Source organism: Xiphophorus hellerii, chromosome 10 (assembly GCF_003331165.1).
Source record: "Xiphophorus hellerii strain 12219 chromosome 10, Xiphophorus_hellerii-4.1, whole genome shotgun sequence".
NCBI lineage: Eukaryota > Metazoa > Chordata > Actinopteri > Cyprinodontiformes > Poeciliidae > Xiphophorus > Xiphophorus hellerii.
The window spans coordinates 10076491-10095415 of NC_045681.1; the positions used below are offsets into that span (position 1 = coordinate 10076491).

Here is an 18925-nt window from a genome sequence, read left to right on the forward strand (position 1 = left end):
GTAACATGCTGGTGATACCTGACATGCTACTGATAGCATTCAAGCTAACTGTAGCATTTTAGCTAATTTTAGTTTATACACTAATGCTAGCATTCCTGATGGAGTTAGTCCATGTTAGTCAATATAATAATGATATTCCACATGCTATTAACTATTTTTTACAATGTCACCTTACCATTGTGACAAATTTTCAGCTTTAGAACAGAACACTGGGTTTCAACTAGAGATGGGACATCTGAAGCCAGGCTTCCAAGCGTGTACCGAGTAAATAGGGGGCGTGTCAGATGAAGCCTTGTGTCGTCTTGCTGAAAACCACGTGACTGGCAACAAAGGACGCCTCGCGTCACCTGGGACACGTGACTGCTTTATTTTGCGTGTCGGTTTTCAAAATAAAAGCGCGATGAGCAGTGCTGCTTCATGAGTTGTTGTAGTAGGTCATTTGGTCGCTCATCAGAGGAGAATATTTGTCGTCAGTGGCCAAAATAAAAGGAACATTGACCAGCATATTTGATGTGTAATGATGATGGCACTCATCAAAATGTAATGTTTGTTACTGGTTTTCTCAATTGTCGATTATGGTGTTTTTTTATGACTTTATATTTTTGTGATTTTCTGATGTAAAGCTCTTTGAACTGCATTGTTGCTGCAATGTGCTACAAAAATAAACTCGATTGATTGTCTGAAATGGAACCAGCAAGAGGAAAATCTCTGACATCCGGGAATACTTTGAGATAATTGCTCACAATAAAATTCTTCTTAAGTAAAAATAACTAACCCTTATGCCTCCCCATTTCTCACCTTCTGGAAATTTCCACTATTATTTGTAGTCTCATCAGCAAAGTCTGATCTTGCACAGTAGAAACAGATTTAATGCTGTTGCAAGACTAAAATTTTGCATGTAGCTTAATATAAGGGATCAGAGCCAATTAGAAATCAAAGAAAAAGTGGATGCCCCAACAACCACTGCACTCCCAAGACACTAAAACATCAAATGTATTTATTGTCAAATCAGTCTATGACATAAAAGAAACCCCGACACAACCACTGACGTTCAACATATACCAGGATTAGATTGGCTGCAAATCATTTTAATAATTAAAACATATGACAATTAAATATGATTTAATTGATTCTCCTATTACTAAACATGAGTTTGATGAAGACTTTGTGACAATATTGCATTTACTAATTGTTGGAAGTATGATCCAACTGAGTGACAAGGTTGTTGCAGTTTCACCAGCAGATGTCACTAGTGAGTGATGAATGAAGCATCGAGTAATGAACCTTTTTGCAAAGCAAAGGGTTGGAAAGCTTCATTGCTTCATGAGGCTTCATTTGCCCATCATCACTAGTTTCAACCGAAATGTTAAAACCTGATACTTTTCCAAGTATCGAAATTTTCACCTGCCTGTAGGCGGCGGTGTTGTTGGGAAACAGCCTTTTTTCCGTCCCTTTAAATAAGAGAAGAGCCGTTTCCATGACAACGCACCCTAACGGATGTCGTAGCTTCCTGTTTGGCTCCATCGGTGGCGGGAGATCGCAGCATGGCGGTGCAACCGAAGCAGAACCAGAACCTGTCCCTGGACAGCGCGGCTGAACACGGCTTTCTGAACTTCATATTCTCTATGCCGGAGAAACCGGACACAACCTTCAGGATATTCGACCGGAACGACTACTACACCGTCCACGGGAAAGACGCCATATTTGCTGCCAAGGAGGTTTTTAAGACTAACGGAGTCATCAAGTATCTGGGCTCAGGTAACTGGGTTTAACTACGGCTTTTCTGTGCGCCTACTCAATGAATATGTTTTAGGGTTAAAGTCAGTTATTAGCTTGTGAGATGTAGCTGCAGGTGGCTAATACATTAGCAGCATCTAAGTTAAGGTTAGCTTGAATTACACTCACTCTTATATAGTTTGTAGGCATTGAATAAGATAATTTGTTGTTTTCAGAATTTATTAGTTATCAGGCACAATTTCTAGAAGTTCGTCTACATAAATCAGGAAACACTGAAAAGCTATTTTAAAAAGTTACAAATACATAAATTGATTAAACCCATACAAGTTTTTCTCTTAATTTTGATTACTACAGCTAATAAAAACCTAAAATTAAGTTAGTCATCTATAAAACCACAAAGGTTAAATTAGCGGTTCACAGATTGCTGTATCCAAGTATAACAATGTAAGGTTTAGTGGAAGGAAAACGTGTGGTGGGGGGAAAACAGCACAAGTAATAGGGAGCTCTTTTTTTCATGGTTCCTTATTGAACATCAGTCAACTGTACAAATATGTGCAGTAATTTTATGGTGAACTACAGTATCTTATCTGCATTACATTTTAATACTTTAAACTGAGATTTGGAAAGGTAAATCTGAAAAATAAAATGGACAATACAAAAACTAGAGGAACCATGTATTTTGTTCGCTAATTTAAAAGAAATGCATCTCTGAGGTTATTTTGGGTCTGAGAAATGTTTGCTGGTTGGCCAACAGGGAGCCGTAAGCTGGAGAGCGTGATCCTGAGCAAGCTGAACTTCGAGGCCTTTGCGAAGGATCTGTTGCTGGTGAAGCAGTACCGAGTGGAGGTATACAGGAACCAAAGCAAGAGCAGCAAGGAGCACGACTGGAGGATCGAGTACAAGGTGCCAGAAATTACTGATATGACTGTCAAAATTAGCTTTTCCAGAATAATTTTTTGAAGGGAGAGAAGTACCAACATATAAAGAGTTAACCTTAAAAAATTGTCATGCGAGTACTTATCATTATATTCTCCACTATTTGTTTCACAAGAGACATATTACATATCACTGCATTGGAAAATATAATTAAATGCAGTAACTGTGTGAAGGTTGGGGATATAAATTACATTCCTGCTATCCTAAAAAGATATGTTTCAAAGGGGAATGTTTTTCAAGAACAGTATTTGTTTTAAGTCCATATCACTTACCCCTACATTGAAAGTGTATTGTGACCTAATAACACAACACACTTGTGTTATTAGGTCACAATAACAGTCAGTAATAGAAATACTGTAATAGTATTTCAGTGTCAGAAAAAAATTCGGATTTGGCAGGTCAAGCTTTTTAAAGATCGATGATCTGACAGAAAACTGCAACTGGTGTACCGCAGGTTAAAAAATAATAGAAGTTTACAAGATTAGTGGTGAAACTGAAAGTAACCTAATAAATCCCTTTTAAAATAAATATAAACATCCCTTTTTTGAGGCTTTTTCTACATCTTTTCCAGGGATGGTGACAAATGTGATTACTGTATTTTTTTTTAAACTACAAAAGAGGAACAAAATGAAATAAACTTAACAAATCACAGTGAATAGACCAGATGTCCAGTTGGGTTTATTGTTTGTGTTCCTTGGTCCTTAACTCAGGCCTCTCCAGGAAACCTGACCCAGTTCGAGGACATTCTGTTTGGCGGAGGAAGCGGAGGCGAGGGATGCGCGGGAGTGGTCGCCGTGCGGTTTGCGACGGGAGCCGATGGACAGCGAGTGGTCGGGGTCGGCTACGTGGACGCAGCCCAGAGGACCATGGGGGTGTGTGAGTTTCCGGACAACGAGATCTTCTCCAACCTGGAGTCTCTACTCGTCCAGATCAGCCCCAAAGAGTGTCTGCTGGCTCAGGGAGAATGCAGCGCTGAGGGGAACAAGCTCCGGGAGGTGAGTTCCCTCATTCAAGTTCAGTGTTTCAGTGAAGGAACTTTAGGTTCAGTTTTGGGTTTTTATTGAAACTCTGACTCAGATTCGCCTTCTATTATTTACTATCGTTCACACACGTAAAACCTGTTTTATTTATCTTCAAACTGAACCCGGGTGAACATTCTCTACTTATATAAATAGCTCTTGTCCTTGTTTATTGTTAAAGCAAAGGTGGAGGTAGGGTTCGATTTCCGAGTGAGGTCACTGATTAGTTTTGCTGTGTTTGTGCAGGTGGTGCAACGTGGCGGCGTTCTGGTCTCTGACAGGAAGAGAGCAGAGTTCAGCAGCAAGGACATCGTCCAGGATCTCAACAGGCTACTGCGATCTAAGAGAGGAGAGACGGTGGTGAGCAACACGCTGCCTGAACTGGACAAGCAGGTGACAAAAGAAAAAGGTTTGACTGTTCTTATTGCATCCGTTATCAAAAACAGTTCCTTTCTGGTTTCCCAAGAGCCACAGTGACAGTAAACTACCTGTCATGGTTTTGAACTGTATAAGGAAGCTGGAGTAGTACCCAGAGAGAACCCATACATGCACAGGGTAAACATTGTGCAAACTCCAAGCAGAAAGACCCCAGGCTGGGATTCGAACCCAGAACCTTCTTGCTGCAAGGCTCCCAACTGTGCCACTGTGCAGCCAGTGTGAAGGAACCCTGTTATTCAATCCCTAGGTTAGATTCAAACTCCAGGCACATATTAAGTTCATCAACACAGTTGAGTACAAACACAGCTGCAGTATTTCCATCACTGAAACCATGAAAGCAGCATTATTTTTCTGGCATTATGTGAGGTCTTGATGATTCCTTCCTGCTTGTAAAAGAAACTGTGTCCCCTCCGGACATCAGACTGCTGTCTCCGTTTGACCGTTGTCCTGTTTGGAGAATCTTTTTCCATATTTTTTGTTACAGTTGGTTGTATTCATCCCAGGGTTGGTGATTTTCTGGCAAACGCAGACTCGTTAAAAACTTTGCCCCGACTGTCCCGGTTCTATAATGGTTCTGAAAACGAGCTTCTGTCTCTGAAGCACTTTTTCTGATATGCCACTAAATTTGGTTCCTTCCTACCAAACTACCGTTAAGAGACAGAAAGATCAGAACTGTTCCTGTTTGTACTGGTGATTCTTACATCAACTCAGGGGGTTTTCAATCAAACTGACTCGGATGTGTTTGAACTTGGATTTTCTCTGACAATTAATCTGGATCAGAGATTTTACAAAAATATTTGTAGGAAGTTGTATCTAAATAAAACGGTATAGATAAAACTTGCGTGTGCTTCCAGCTGCAATAGTGCTTAACAAGACTATTAATTATTCCCCGAGGGGGGCTGCTGATGAGCATAAAATGGAAAATCTTAAGGAAATTAATTTCTGGTACTTTATATAAATGTAAGAGTCTCGTTTCCTTTCAGTCATAAACTATGTGATGAATTTAGTAAATGTCTTTCTCAGGTGGCCATGTCATGTTTGGCTGCTGTGGTTCGATTCCTCGAACTTCTCTCCGATGAGTCGAACTTCAACTCTTTCAGCCTCACAACGCTGGGGCTGGGGCAGTACATGAGGCTGGACAACGCCGCCGTCAGGGCTCTCAACCTCTTCCAGGTCAGTGACCATGAGCAAAGTTTTAAAGATTTGATTGATTTACCCTAATAACGTACTTAGAACTGGGAAACCTTTGGGCTTTTTTGTGGAAATTGAAGAGACTGGACATGTTTTTGTAACTTCTGGAGCCAATGAAGTGATTCATTATGCAGAATGTTTCTGAGAAGCTCAGAATGGTGAGTACTTTACCTTGTGGCTCTGGTTCCTTAGCGCTAGAGAAGTTTTGCAAGATTTATCCCTAAAATTTTGACTCATATGTTAACGGCGCATGAAGCTGCAGAACTGAAGAGCTTCTTCAGTGACAGACTGCTGCATCCAAGATTCACAAAGCAGCGTTATCAAAGATCCTTCCTGCCAGCAATTGTTAGACTTAATACCATCACTGCGCCCAATAAACTTAATAAGTGTTTACATCTCTGCTGTTGTTTGCAGGGTTTTTCTCATTTTAAATACCAATCCTACTGTTCTCCACACAGTTTTGCTTCACTTCTTGTAAATTATGTCTTATTTTTCAGGGTAAGCGACTCAAACCAACAAATAAAACTTTAAACTGACTCAATAAAGCAAAAATAAAACATTTTCAGACAGTGTCGACATTAAAGTTTTTAAATTTTTCATGGGGTAAGCTGGTGGACAAGATGGAGACTTCTTCATAAACAGTTCTTAGAATTTTGAGACAGTAATCTTCAGAAATGAGCAGTCAGAGCAGCCGATTAAAAAAACCTTCACCCCAGAGAAGTGATCAGAGACACAATCACAGAATCATCATAAAATTTTATGTGTCCTCATTTCTAGTCTAGTATTTAGTAGCGTATAAAATGAACTAAAGGAAAGGACAGAGCCTTGAGGGTTACCCGTGCAGATAAAAGTGCATCAGATATAATGCAATTTTTCCTGTTAGAAAATCAATTATGCAGCTAAATCCCAGTCAATGTGGTGGTGACTGTATTGAAAAAATAATGGAGAACAAGAAAATAAAAGGTTTTCCCCATCTAACAACCCAAAACCAGATGAAGCAGGGTGTTGACGGCTCTGTAAGCAAACTGAATGAGATGCTTTGAGTTGCTCTCGTGATCTCAGCTTTTATAATCTTCTCAAAAGATTTCAGAACGAGTGAAGCGAGAGCAATACATGTATGATTACCTCTGTGAACTTGGAGAGAGTTTGTGAAGGTAAAATAAGAAAACTGTTCACGCTTTTTCTTTCAATATTGTGGATACACATAAATCAGCAGAGACATGTAATTTGATGGGTACAGTTGAGTTTTTATTTCGTCAGATTCAGTGAACCATATTTTACATTTTGACGCTTTTCCCTCCAGGGTTCGCCTGACGACACCAGTGGAGCTCATTCATTGGCCGGTTTGTTGAACAAGTGCCGCACTCCGCAGGGTCAGCGGCTGGTCAACCAGTGGATCAAACAACCACTTATGGACAAAACCAAAATAGAGGAAAGGTACAAAAAGCCACACCTTTCAAATCTTCATCTAACATCATTGATATTTGATTTTTTTTATATATATATATATATATATATAATCAGTCCCTCAGGAATTTTGCTGTTTTTTTGTGATTGTTGAAGACTAAAGTGTTGGTCAAAGTTGGAAATATTTTAAGCTTTAAGCTTTGCTATGAGACGGCCACACAAAAAGTTTAAATTGACGCATATAACCATCCTAAAAAAAAGACAGAATCTTAAGGTAGATATTTATTTACAGTGTAAAGAACAAGTACCTTCTTGAATTGCACCATTAATACAAATAAAATCATGATGTCAGAAGTTGTCAAAGTGCAAAAGGATAATTCCATATTGGTCATTCAAGTTAACATGAACTGAACAATCCTACAGAACATCACCAAATGTTCTTTGTAAAATAAATAAATAAATAAATAAATATGGCAAACATTACCATAACAAGTCACCTTTAAAGTCAGTCTTTTTGTAGAATTAAGCTGCATTTTTGCCATTTGTGTAATTAGACTGGACCTTGTGGAGAGTTTTGTGTGCGACTCAGAGCTGAGGCAGACTTGTCAGGAGGATCTGCTGCGACGCTTTCCAGATCTCCACCGCCTGGCCAAAAAGTTTCACCGTCACACGGCGACGCTGCAAGACTGTTACCGCGTCTACCAGGCCGTGAGTCACATCCCTTCTCTCATCACGGCTCTGGAGAGCTACTCAGGTACGCACCGGATCCTGGACCACCCAGGACCATCAAACCCCGAGTTTGACCTTGAAACTCGTTGCTTGCAGGCAGCTACAAGGTGTTGCTGCATTCGGTGTTCACCTCGCCTCTCACTGACCTGCAGACGGATTTCATCAAGTACCAGGAGATGATTGAAACCACTCTGGACGTGAATCAGGTCGGGTTCATTGTTAATATCAAATATGTTGTTCTGTGTTGTATTTTCATCTTCACATTTATTTTCTTCCCTACATTTTGTACCATGCATGTAGATCGAACACCATGAGTTCCTGGTGAAGGCGTCGTTCGATCCCGCTCTGAGTGAGCTCAGGGAGAAGATGGACGCCCTGGAGAAAAGCATGCAGGCTGTGCTGAGCAGTGCAGCCAGAGAACTAGGTGACAACATAAATTATTACATCCAGCTTTAACAAGAGGTGGAAATTTACTGTTAAAATCAAAGGCTGTGTTTTTAAGCAGTGTGGAAATTTGCGGGACCGGGACCGTCGAGACGACCAACACCGATTCTGTTGGTGCTGTTTCTAATTCATTCTGCTGCTTGTGAGCTCTATGTTGGCGCACAAGACGTAACCGACAAAATCCGGTTAAAAGGATTTTCAAAATAAAAGATCCTCCAGACTCAACATATAAAACGGAAGTATTTAATTATTTCTTGCGCGGCCCAGGGATTGGGGACCACTGCTGTAGTCTATTAAAGGTATAAATCTGGCTTCCGACTTCTTCAGTGAGAGATTTGGATGAAAAGTCTGGAGATGTTTTTGTGTATGTGCAAATGTCCATATTTAACTAAATTAAACTGGTGCTGAAAGGCGTGCTCTGCAGCCTTCTTTTTCTGTGTAGATAAAAAAATCTTAATAGTTTTTTTTATCTAGTTTCTAGTGTAAATACCTTAATATACTTTTGAGACAACGTTAGTTTTGTCCTGAAATTACACAAAAATAACTTACAAGTAACTTTTCAGCAATAAATATTAGCTTGTTTTAAGTCAATGATTCCCTAATATTGATAAAGAGTTAGTTAGTTTCAGTGGCAGATTATTTTACTTATAACAAGACATTTTTCCCACGTTATATGTGAAATAATCTGCCATTTTAACTATTACTTTGTCATAAATTTTAAGGAATCATTGACTTAAAACAAGCTAATATTTACTTGTAAGTTAATCTTGTGTAATTTCAAGCACACTAAGATATTTACATTAGAAACTAGACTAAAAATACCTGGTAAGATTTTGTTTTTGCAGTGCATCATAACCAAATTCAGAGTTAGGTTTAGCATTAGTTATTTTAAAATGGACAGACAACTTGGAAATTAAGTATGGAGTTGAAATTATATTCAAGAGGTATTTATTTCTTTAACAAATAATCCAATCTGTCATGTTGCAGGTCTGGAAGCCGGTAAGACGGTGAAGCTGGAGTCCAACGCCGTTCTGGGCTTCTACCTGCGGGTCACGTGCAAGGAGGAGAAGAGTCTGAGGAACAACAAGAAGTTCACCACGCTGGATGTTCAGAAGAACGGCGTTCGCTTCACAAACAGGCGCGTGTTTTCGCCGTGCCTGTACACGTCAGGGCGAGCTGATCCATAACCCCCAGCCTCACTTCTCGTCAGCCGCTGCGCTGACCCTTGAACTCTTTCTGTTATGTCTCTGCAGCAAGCTGAGCTCTCTGAACGAGGAGTACACCAGGAACAGGGAAGAGTACGAGGAGGCCCAGAACGCCATCGTCAAAGAGATCATCAACATCGCCTCAGGTGTGGCCTCCCATCACATGCTGTGCGTGGTGTCCTGTCAGCATGGCATTGATTTTACCAGCAGAGGAGTCTCTGGTGTCTTGGCTACATGGAAATGATGAATATCTGTAAACTGCCTTCTGTGCTTTTCTCTAATTGATTTCAGTCACATTTCTTCCAAAGGTCACTGAACTCCACATTCCTTTTAAGTCCTAATTACCATTTCTGTGGGTGAGGTTAGCACTTTAAAAATCAAACAGATCTAATTTTTGTGGCTGCACATGCTCCAATCCTTCATCTGTGACCGCTCGTTCGAGGTTTTTGTTGCTCATGTGCCTCCAGGTTACGTGGATCCCCTTCAGACGCTGAGTGACGTCATCGCGCAGCTCGACGCGGTGGCGAGCTTCGCCGTGGCGTCGGTGTCCGCTCCGGTTCCATACGTCCGGCCCCGACTGCTGGACGACGGCCGCAGGCGTCTGGAGCTGCTGCAGGCCAGACATCCCTGCATGGAGACGGACGCGGACACCGCCTTCATACCCAACGACATCAGCTTCGTCCAGGGGGAGAAGAGCTTCTATATTATAACAGGTGGGAGGCGCCATGTTTTTGGGACATTATTTTAAATGTTTCATGTGACTGGTCAGTTTCAATCACAAAATGATCCTATCTGCTTAAACCTGTTATGCTACCTTCACATTTTCAAATTCAAAAATACCTTATTGATCCTAAAGGGAAATCAAAAGTAACACGTTTAATTAAAGAGTTATTGTAGATGGTGATTGCTGAGGGCCAGGAAAGATCTCCTGTAGTGGTCGGTATTTATATTTTGAATGTTTTTATTCTTCCATTTGGGTCATTTATGCTTCCAGAAACAGCCTGAGCGCTTAAAAAAAAACACCCAGTCATTTTTTGGCAATAAATTAATGTTTGTAACCTCTCCTTGGGCTGCCACCTTATCGTGATGGAGGGGTTTGAGTGCCCCAATGATCCTAGGAGCTATGCTGTCTGGGGCTTCATGCCCCTGGTAGGGTCACCCAAGGCAGAGAGGTCCTAGGTGAGGGACCAGACAAAGCGCAGCCCGAAGACCCCAATGATGAACGGCACCATTGGACTTCGTGTTCACTCGCCCGGACGCCGGATTGGATTGTCCATAACGAACACCATGTTCAGTCATAAGGGTGTCCATATGTGCACTTGGCACCAGGACACCCTGGGCCGCAGTTCGACGATCGACTTTGTCATCCTTTCATCGGATCTGCGGCCGTATGTCTTGGACACTCGGGTGAAGAGAGGTGCGGAGCTGTCCACTGACCACTACCTGGTGGTGAGTTGGCTCCGGTGGTGGGGGAGGAAGCCGGTCAGACCTGGCAGGCCCAAACGTGTTGTGAGGGTCTGCTGGGAAGGTCTGGCGGAATCCCCTGTGAGACGGGGCTTTAACTCCCATCTCCGGCAAAACTTCGAGCACTTCCCGGGGGAGGTGGGGGACATGGAGTCTGAGTGAACCATGTTCCGTGCCTCCATTGTCGAGGCAGCCGATCGGAGCTGTGGCCGCAAGGTTGTCGGTGCCTGTCGCGGCGGCAAACCTCGAACCCGTTGGTGGACACCTTCGGTGAGGGATGCCGTCAGGCTGAAGAAGGAGTCCTATCGGGCCCTTTTGGCCTGTGGGACTCCGGAAGCAGCTGATGGGTACCGGCGGGCGAAGCGGCATGCGGCTCGGGTGGTTGCTGAGGCAAAAACTCGGGCGTGGGAGGAGTTTGGAGAGGCCATGGAGAAAGACTTCCGTACGGCTTCGAGGCGATTCTGGTCCACCATCCGGCGTCTCAGGGGGGGAAGCAGTACAGCACCAACACTGTTTATAGTGGGGATGGGTGTCTGGAAACTCAGCTGTTTCAAGAACTTCCCAGTAAAGTCGCAATCCAAGGGCATTATGCCGTTACCTAGCAACCCCAACTCATCACCTAGCAACCCAAGTGGAACTCCCAGATGTTTGGTGAGAGGGGGGCGTGGCCAGCAGCAGTTTATTAGGATTTAAAGTGACAGGACACCCTAAAACAACTCTGTGTGAATAGGCAGGACTGACCAGACTAAAAACTCACTATATAAGAATTATATTCTACAAAAAAAGTGCTTTGTAAATCCCATTAAGCTATTCTAACTTGTTCAAGGAAGAATAATAATAGGTCAACTTTATTTAATGCCGGAATAATTAGAGAATTTTTAATGCCAATAGTTAAGATTGCAATGGCTAATGATGATACGGCTTTATAAACTTAATGTAGATTAAATCAAAACATCTGAGTTAAATGGAGGCACACCTGTAGATGCATTTTAAATTAAGTTCTTGTGGGACTTTATGAAAAATACAGACATTTGAAAAAGAACTACGGGCCTCCACAAGTCTGATTCACCCTTTAGGGCAGTTTCAAGATGATTGAGGATGTCATGCTCATCTTTTCAAGCTTTTATGCACAAATATAAACAGAGTGGAGATGTCCAGCAGTCATATTTTAGGGAGGACTTGAGGAAAGCTGGCTAGCTTTTTTTGATAGGCTCAAAAAAACTACCTAGCGGTTTGCTGGGCGACATTTGTCTTTTCCACTGGCTTACCTCTGTTACGAACCTGAACAAAAAAGCCACTGCAGTATAAAATATAAAAAATTTTTGGTACACTTCTGCCATGTTTATAGGTCTTAAAAAGTTTTACATTTGAGTTTGACTCTGGTTTGTATGGTGTTGTGCTTGCAGGACCAAACATGGGAGGGAAGTCCACATTTATCCGTCAGGTGGGTCTGATCGCGCTGATGGCTCAGATCGGCTGCTTCGTGCCGTGCGAGAAGGCTGAGCTCAGCGTGATTGACAGCGTTCTGGCCCGAGTGGGAGCAGGAGACAGCCAGGTGAAGGGAGTGTCCACCTTCATGTCTGAGATGTTGGAAACTGCCGCCATCCTCCGGTGAGACAAACAAACCTCGGAACACGATGGGAAAAACGAGCGTCTCCTCTTAACCTCTGTGCCGTCCCTTGCAGCTCTGCCACGGAAAACTCGCTCATCATCATCGATGAGCTCGGCAGGGGAACCTCTACGTACGACGGCTTCGGGCTGGCCTGGGCCATCAGTGAACACATCTCCTCCAAAATCAGCTGTTTCTGCCTCTTCGCCACGCACTTCCACGAGCTGACGGCCTTGGCGGCACAGCAGCCGGCCGTCCACAACCTGCACGTCACCGCCCTGACGACCCACAACACGCTCACAATGCTGTACCGAGTCAAACCAGGTCAGTAGTGGAGCCATTAGATTGGTGGATGAATGGATCTCTGTTAATAATACCCTACACAGGGTTTTTGGCAGATTTGTGACACTGTGAAACAGGGTGGCAGTAGCATCATGCTGTGGGAATGCTTTTCTTCAGCAGGCATAGAGGAACTGGTCAGAGTTGAAAGGAAGATGGATGGAGCTTAGTTGAGGGTAATGCTGGAATAAATCTTTGTAGAAGCAGCAAAAGACTTGAGACTGTGGTGGAGATTCACCTTCCAGCAGGACGACGACTAAAAACATTCTTCATCCAATCTGACTGAACCTGACCTTTTATTTAAAGGAGCATGAAGAAACATTTCCGTCTCCAGATCTACAAATCTGCAGGAGACGCACCAAAACTTGGCTGGGGTCGACAAAACGTGTCTTTTCTTTCTGTCTTCATTACAGTTTTACTCCAGTTTGTGTTGATCTGTCATGTGAAATCCTCCAAAAAATTCCCAGAAGGTGAAGTCTGTAAAAACCTTTTGCAAAGCACTTTAAACAGATATGTTTAATAATAGCGTTTATTCACAATGGATTTCTTGGTTTTAGCACAGATTTAAAGGATAAATAGCACAACAAGCTGTTCTTAATGCCAATAATTCACTTTCCTGTAACTTGTTTATCTTCCAGAAAAGTCATGCCTTTTAACTACGTCGCTGTGGTGCTTTCATGGACCGGAAAAAATTCGATTTTTTTCCCCCTGGTCAAGCTGAAAATCACCCGGCTCCATCCTTGAGCCAAGAAATTTTTCCATCCTAATTTTCAATACATGAACTGATTCTCAATTTTCTGGACCTACTGAGTAGGTAGTTGATGTGAACATTAGATTTTATGTATTTTATCAGAACGTCTTGGTACATGTTGTTAGTTTTCAACACGGCCATCTGGAAAAGAAAGTTCACATGGGCATCAATGAAATTGTAAAAAACTAAGTACACCCCATTGATGTTAGAGCCTCCTTCAGAAATGATTTCTATTTATTTATGACTTCATCAGAGTTCCCAAATTGTTGCAGAGGAAATGTTTATATCGGAATGAGGTCTGGACTTTTGCAACGAATATAACTTATCAAATATATGTTAGTTTTATTGTAGGAATCTGATTTATTTCCTTTAAGTTTTGGGATTTTTAGAGTAAAGAGAGAAAAAAATACAATGAGAGACAAAACATCTAATGTCCAAAGTAAAGCGAAGCAAGTTGTCCAATTTACAAAAACAAATGACCCAAGTAAAAAAATAATTTGGAAAAACAGTTTGAAGTCCGGCATGCAAATATCAGAGCAAAATAAACTATTCCTTTTAAGTCGTTGCGGCTTTCATGTGTGGAAACGCGATGAAGGTGTTGCTTTAAAACAGAAAGAAGAGGTGCTAAAACTGCAAACTGTTACCTCCTATTGTGTTTTTTTTGGATACAAACATGATTCATAATATTGGAGAATATCAGTTATCGACTATAAGAGCTATATTCATATCAAATATCAATATTGGCTCTAATTTTCATATCTGTGCATCCCCAATGGAAACAATAACAGTGTATTTAGTTTTTCCAGTGATTGTTCGTTTCTGATCTTCCTCTTAAAGCTGAAAGTTTTTACATAACATGTTTTCATATGTTGCAAAGTATCAGTTAAGGCGGCAAATATTTAGTCATCGATTATTCTGATGATTAATCAGATCATTTCCTTCTGCTGATTTTTAATTTACAGTATATACAGGATAATCTTTTTAGCTTTTGGATTAATCAGTTGTATAGCAAAATCTGCTTAATAGGAGTTTTCAAAAAATTTTGTATATATTTTTTGTACAATTTTGACTTAATTACTGCTCTGAATATGTTGTTCCCTCAGCAATTGGCTATTTTCACCCAAGTTAACAATTAATTGGTTACTAAATTAGTTGATGATTATTTCAATAACTGATTAATCAATCCTAACATCAACAGAATAATTAATGTACTTCCCTGAGCTTGGCCTCTTTACACTCTCAAGATGTGTTTGAGTTTTAAAAAACTGCAATTTCTCAGCTGAATAAACTCAAACACCTGACCTGCCTCCTCAGGTGTGTGCGACCAGAGTTTTGGGATCCACGTCGCTGAGCTGGCCTGCTTCCCCCTGTCGGTGCTGGCCGTGGCGAGGGAGAAGGCGGAGGAGCTGGAGGAGTTCCAGGAACCTGTGGGGGACGATTCGAAGCGGGACGAAGAGCCCGAGGTCAAGAGACGGCGGACAGATAAGCAAGTAAGGCTCGATTTGACACAATTCTTCTGCTGTCACTCTAATGCGAACTGTCAGTGTTGCTCTCTTTTCCTTGCGTGTCGTAAATCGAGAGCTTCAGAGGCAGAGCCGGATCATAAATTAGTAGCTGGTGAAAATTACTGAGAAAATGCAATTGTTTTCCAGGAGTTATGTACAAATAACTCCCTGCAAAAGTATTTACACCTCCTTGAATAGTATTTCCTTTAAAGGGGCATTGTTATGTATTTTCCAGGCACATAGAACAAATTTATAGCACAATCAAGTAACGATGTTACCTTCAGTTGTTAAAGTGCTATACAGCTCTGGGGAAAAATAAAGAGATCACTTAAAGGTATTAGTTTCTGTGGTATGTTGGGATATGTTTGAGTAAAATGAACATTGTAGTTTTTATTTGCAGCAAAGGAGAAATGGTCAAAATAACGACAAAAACGCAGTGCTTTCAGACCCCAAATAATGCAAAGAAAAGAAGTTCATATTCATTTAGAAACAACAATACTAATGTTTTAACTCAGTTCAGAAATCAATATTTGGTGGAATAACCACAAGGCTTTCAATGAGGTTCAATGTAGTGGTATGTATATATCAAATATGACTTAAAACATTTTTGCTTTGTAATTTAACACTTTGAAATCAGGCCTTTTTTGAAACTCCGCCTTCAGGAAGTCATCACAACATGGCTCCTTTATTAACTCTTTAACATCGTTTTTACCAGGGTTTCACTGAGAAGTGGCTCGTTTAATGAGCTCAGCAGGTGGGTAGTTCCACCAGATGTTTGCTAATTGCTGCTGGCTAGTCTGAAGGAGCTGAGTGGAGGAGTAACCTGGGTGGGCTGCTCTGTGAGTCGGAAGCTTGAAAACTGCAGCTCAGAGGAGGAGCTATGCCTGGAAGGCGGAGCTAGGTCTAACCAGTTGTTTTGCACAGCTGAATGGTTGCCATGGAGATTAAAAGATTTGTCAAACATGCACAAAAACCTCAATAAAATTTGTAAATACTAATCTAGAAATCCAAGTTTTTGCCTTTTCCAGGGTCCTCGCTTTCTATACCTAATAATCTCCGTCCTGTGTCTCCTTTAGGTGGGAGAAAAGCTGATCCAGGACTTCCTGGAGAAGGTGAAGGCACTTCCTGTCGTCACCATGACTGAGGAGGAGGTGAAGGCAGAGCTCAGGAGAATAAAGCAGGACTTGGTGGCCAAAAATAACACGTACATCAGTGAGATACTTGCCCGCTGCGCTCCTGTAAAAACTGCCTGACTTTTACATTTTTTTTCTAAATGCTCATGTTCACCTAAAGCTCATGTAGGAATAGAGTTGAGATTAGAGTGCCTATAATCTGTAAGTTTTTCAATAAAGAATTTCTCTTAATTTGCTTTCCACCAACATCTGTACGTTTCTTTGAATTTGAAGCAGATTTTTGATTCAAAGAAAGAAAACCAGAACTTTGTGTGGTTAAGATGTTGCATCGCCTGACCTGATTGTTGCTGCATGAGCTCGTCTTCATCTGATCTGGGTTTCCAGGAAGCCAAGCGTCATATAGGGCAGATAAGGAACAGGCATGTCTGAAGGCTTGCCACCGTCATCTGGTGGCTGTGAACATTGTTCATGTATAGGTCTTTGGTGTCAGTGTTTGCTCTGTTGATAGCATTCAGTAAAACTGCAGCACGGGTTTTATGCATGTGGAATTGAGATTTCCCTGAGAACCCTAAAGAGATCTGATTTCACGCGGAGGACAGACATGGCTTAGTTTCTTCGACATACCCTTGGTGAGAAGATACAAGCGAAGGTTATGTTTGAGCTGACCTCATTTTGACAGAATGTGTTTATTCACAAAAACCTTAAGCATTATATATATTATTTAAATGGTCCTCCATTCTCAAAGCAGAGGCTTTGGCAAGCCAGTTTGTCATATAATCTGTTTTATTCACATGCTAAAAATTGAAACTGACTCAGATACAATTTGATCCACAACTATGTGGAGTGTTAGGTTTTAGCATTTATTGTATTTATTAAGATAGTCCAGGTGCAGGTCAAATGCAAGTTCAATTTGTACATCAATCCAGTTTCTTTGATATGTGTGTGGGGTGATGGAGGGGATGCAGGTGTGTGTGTGGGGGGTGGTGTGTATGTATTAGAGAGTTTGTGTATGGCCTTTGGACTTTTTTTTCCTGGTGCTTAAATGCTTTTATAATGCACGGGTCAAAAATGACCCATCAGACAATCCTTGTACCCTAGTGGTGTGCAGCCCACATGGAAATATAAACAAACACAAAGTATCACTTTTTCTAATGATGGGGTCAATTTAGGAAAAGTCATCAAATTTCAAGCCGGAAAAAGATAGTTTACGGTATTTTTTCTACAGGTAAACATGGTAATGGGTCACTTTTGACCCGCAAGACAACACAAGGGTTTTAACTAAAATGTGTCAGAAAAGAGGAGACGTTGTGCTTTGTAGACAATATTGAGTTATTACAGTAATTTCACCCCCGCAGTAGCAGGGGAGCTGAGGGGCGCTCTTTTAATGGACAGTAAGTAAAGAAAATTACTTCCTAGATATTGAAAGTTCCAGTTATTGATAAATGGGCAAATATATTTACTCAGAAGACATTTAAAGAACTACGTACAATTAAAATAAGTAAAAAAAATATTCAGGCGGAAATTTGAAATTTAGGTAATAAAATGCTAAAGAAAAAAGCAATGATTTTGCCAAATCATCTCCATTTCTTTATTATAACTCACCTAAAACAGGAGAGATTTTGTTTCGTTTAAGTTCAGATTGGCTGTAGCAAATGTTGAGGGGAGAAACCTTCTCTGCATCTTCTTTGTACCAATCTAGATGAGGAAGCCACAAACCAACAGCTTCTGAGAATGATGAGTTTTGGGTTTTCATGGCACATTTTGTTTTGCTACCAGGGAATAATTCCCTTGGGCGTAAATCTCTGCGTTGTGCCGCTCTGGGGCAGGTCTCTGTGTCAAAGCAAGCATGTTCAGCTGATCGACATTTCCAAGAAGCTGGTCAGAATTCAAATTCTGTCTGGAATAATGAGGCGTGATGCAGGCCTGTCGGTGGTGGTCGCCGCCATCGCTCTCTGGTCCCATCGACTCATTCCTGTCACGCTTTTCCAGTATCAACCTTGTGTTCTGCATTGTTTCCACTGTTGGTCACGTTTTATAAATTATAACACAAGTTTCACTGCGTGTAATTGGAGTTACACCCCAAAGACCTGTGACTCGATGCGGTTTAGTTCCATCTGTAAAGCACATAAAGAAAGCAAACTACAATGTTTTGACCTTATTCTCTCTTTATGTTTGGCTTCCCGTGATTTCCTTTTATACAATCATGTTCAATAAATTAAGAAGTCACTAAGTGAAACATTATGTAGATTACAGACTGATGTTTTGAAACCTTTATTTCCTGCTTCCAGCTAATGAAAACGTGACTTTTAAGAATAAAATATTACTCCAGACCAATAATAAAAGTAATGTGGATTTCAAAAAATGTCTCATACCTCCTTGAAGTTCTCTTCTAAGAAACAAATCTCATCTCCCCCTAAACTGTCAGAGTTGAAGAGGAAAAGATAATAATGACACAGACACTGAACTTTGGATTTACACTCTATGCACTGCAAAAACAAAATCCTACCAAGTGCTTTTGGTTTACTTTCTAGTGCAAGTATCTTATTACATTCGACATAAGACCAAACTAACTTAAACGTAACTTTGCAGCAAAATATAGGAGCTTGTTTTAAGTAAATAATTCCTTTATATTGATGAAAAAAGTACTGGTAGATTATTTAATTTTTAAGACATGTTTACCATAAATCCAGGAAAAGAAAGGCTTCCAAAGATGGTGGAAATATGTCAGATTGACTTTGAAGACATATCTAACACAACTTCTCTATTTTTGGAATTTTGTAAATGGTAATTTTCACCTAAAAAAAGTCTGAATGTAAACATGTGGGTTCAACTGTACAATGCAAAAATGCAAAGTTAAAAAAGTAATGTAAATAATGTAAACTAGAAATAAAATTAAGTTAGAAGTAACTTGTTAGAAGTAACAAGATGAAAGGGCTTGTTTTTAAGTAAATTCCTCAATACTGACAAAAATGTTCTGGTTCCATCAGATTATTTTACTTATGGCAAGGGAAAAGTATC

The 18925-nt window shown here is 40.9% G+C and overlaps 1 protein-coding gene across 1 annotated transcript; it reads left to right on the top strand.

The window, feature by feature from the left end:
* The first annotated feature begins 1496 nt into the window (after window positions 1-1496).
* On the top strand, window positions 1497-18450 carry msh2 (mutS homolog 2 (E. coli)). The gene is made up of 16 exons (XM_032574740.1): window positions 1497-1758; window positions 2492-2640; window positions 3384-3668; window positions 3939-4085; window positions 5154-5303; window positions 6625-6758; window positions 7283-7482; window positions 7554-7663; window positions 7758-7881; window positions 8889-9039; window positions 9155-9252; window positions 9574-9819; window positions 11977-12181; window positions 12256-12503; window positions 14584-14759; window positions 15851-18450. The coding sequence occupies exons 1-16, from the start codon at window positions 1545-1547 to the stop codon at window positions 16025-16027; spliced, it is 2814 nt and encodes a 937-aa protein (XP_032430631.1). The 5' UTR covers window positions 1497-1544; the 3' UTR covers window positions 16028-18450.
* Window positions 18451-18925: the final 475 nt, after the last annotated feature.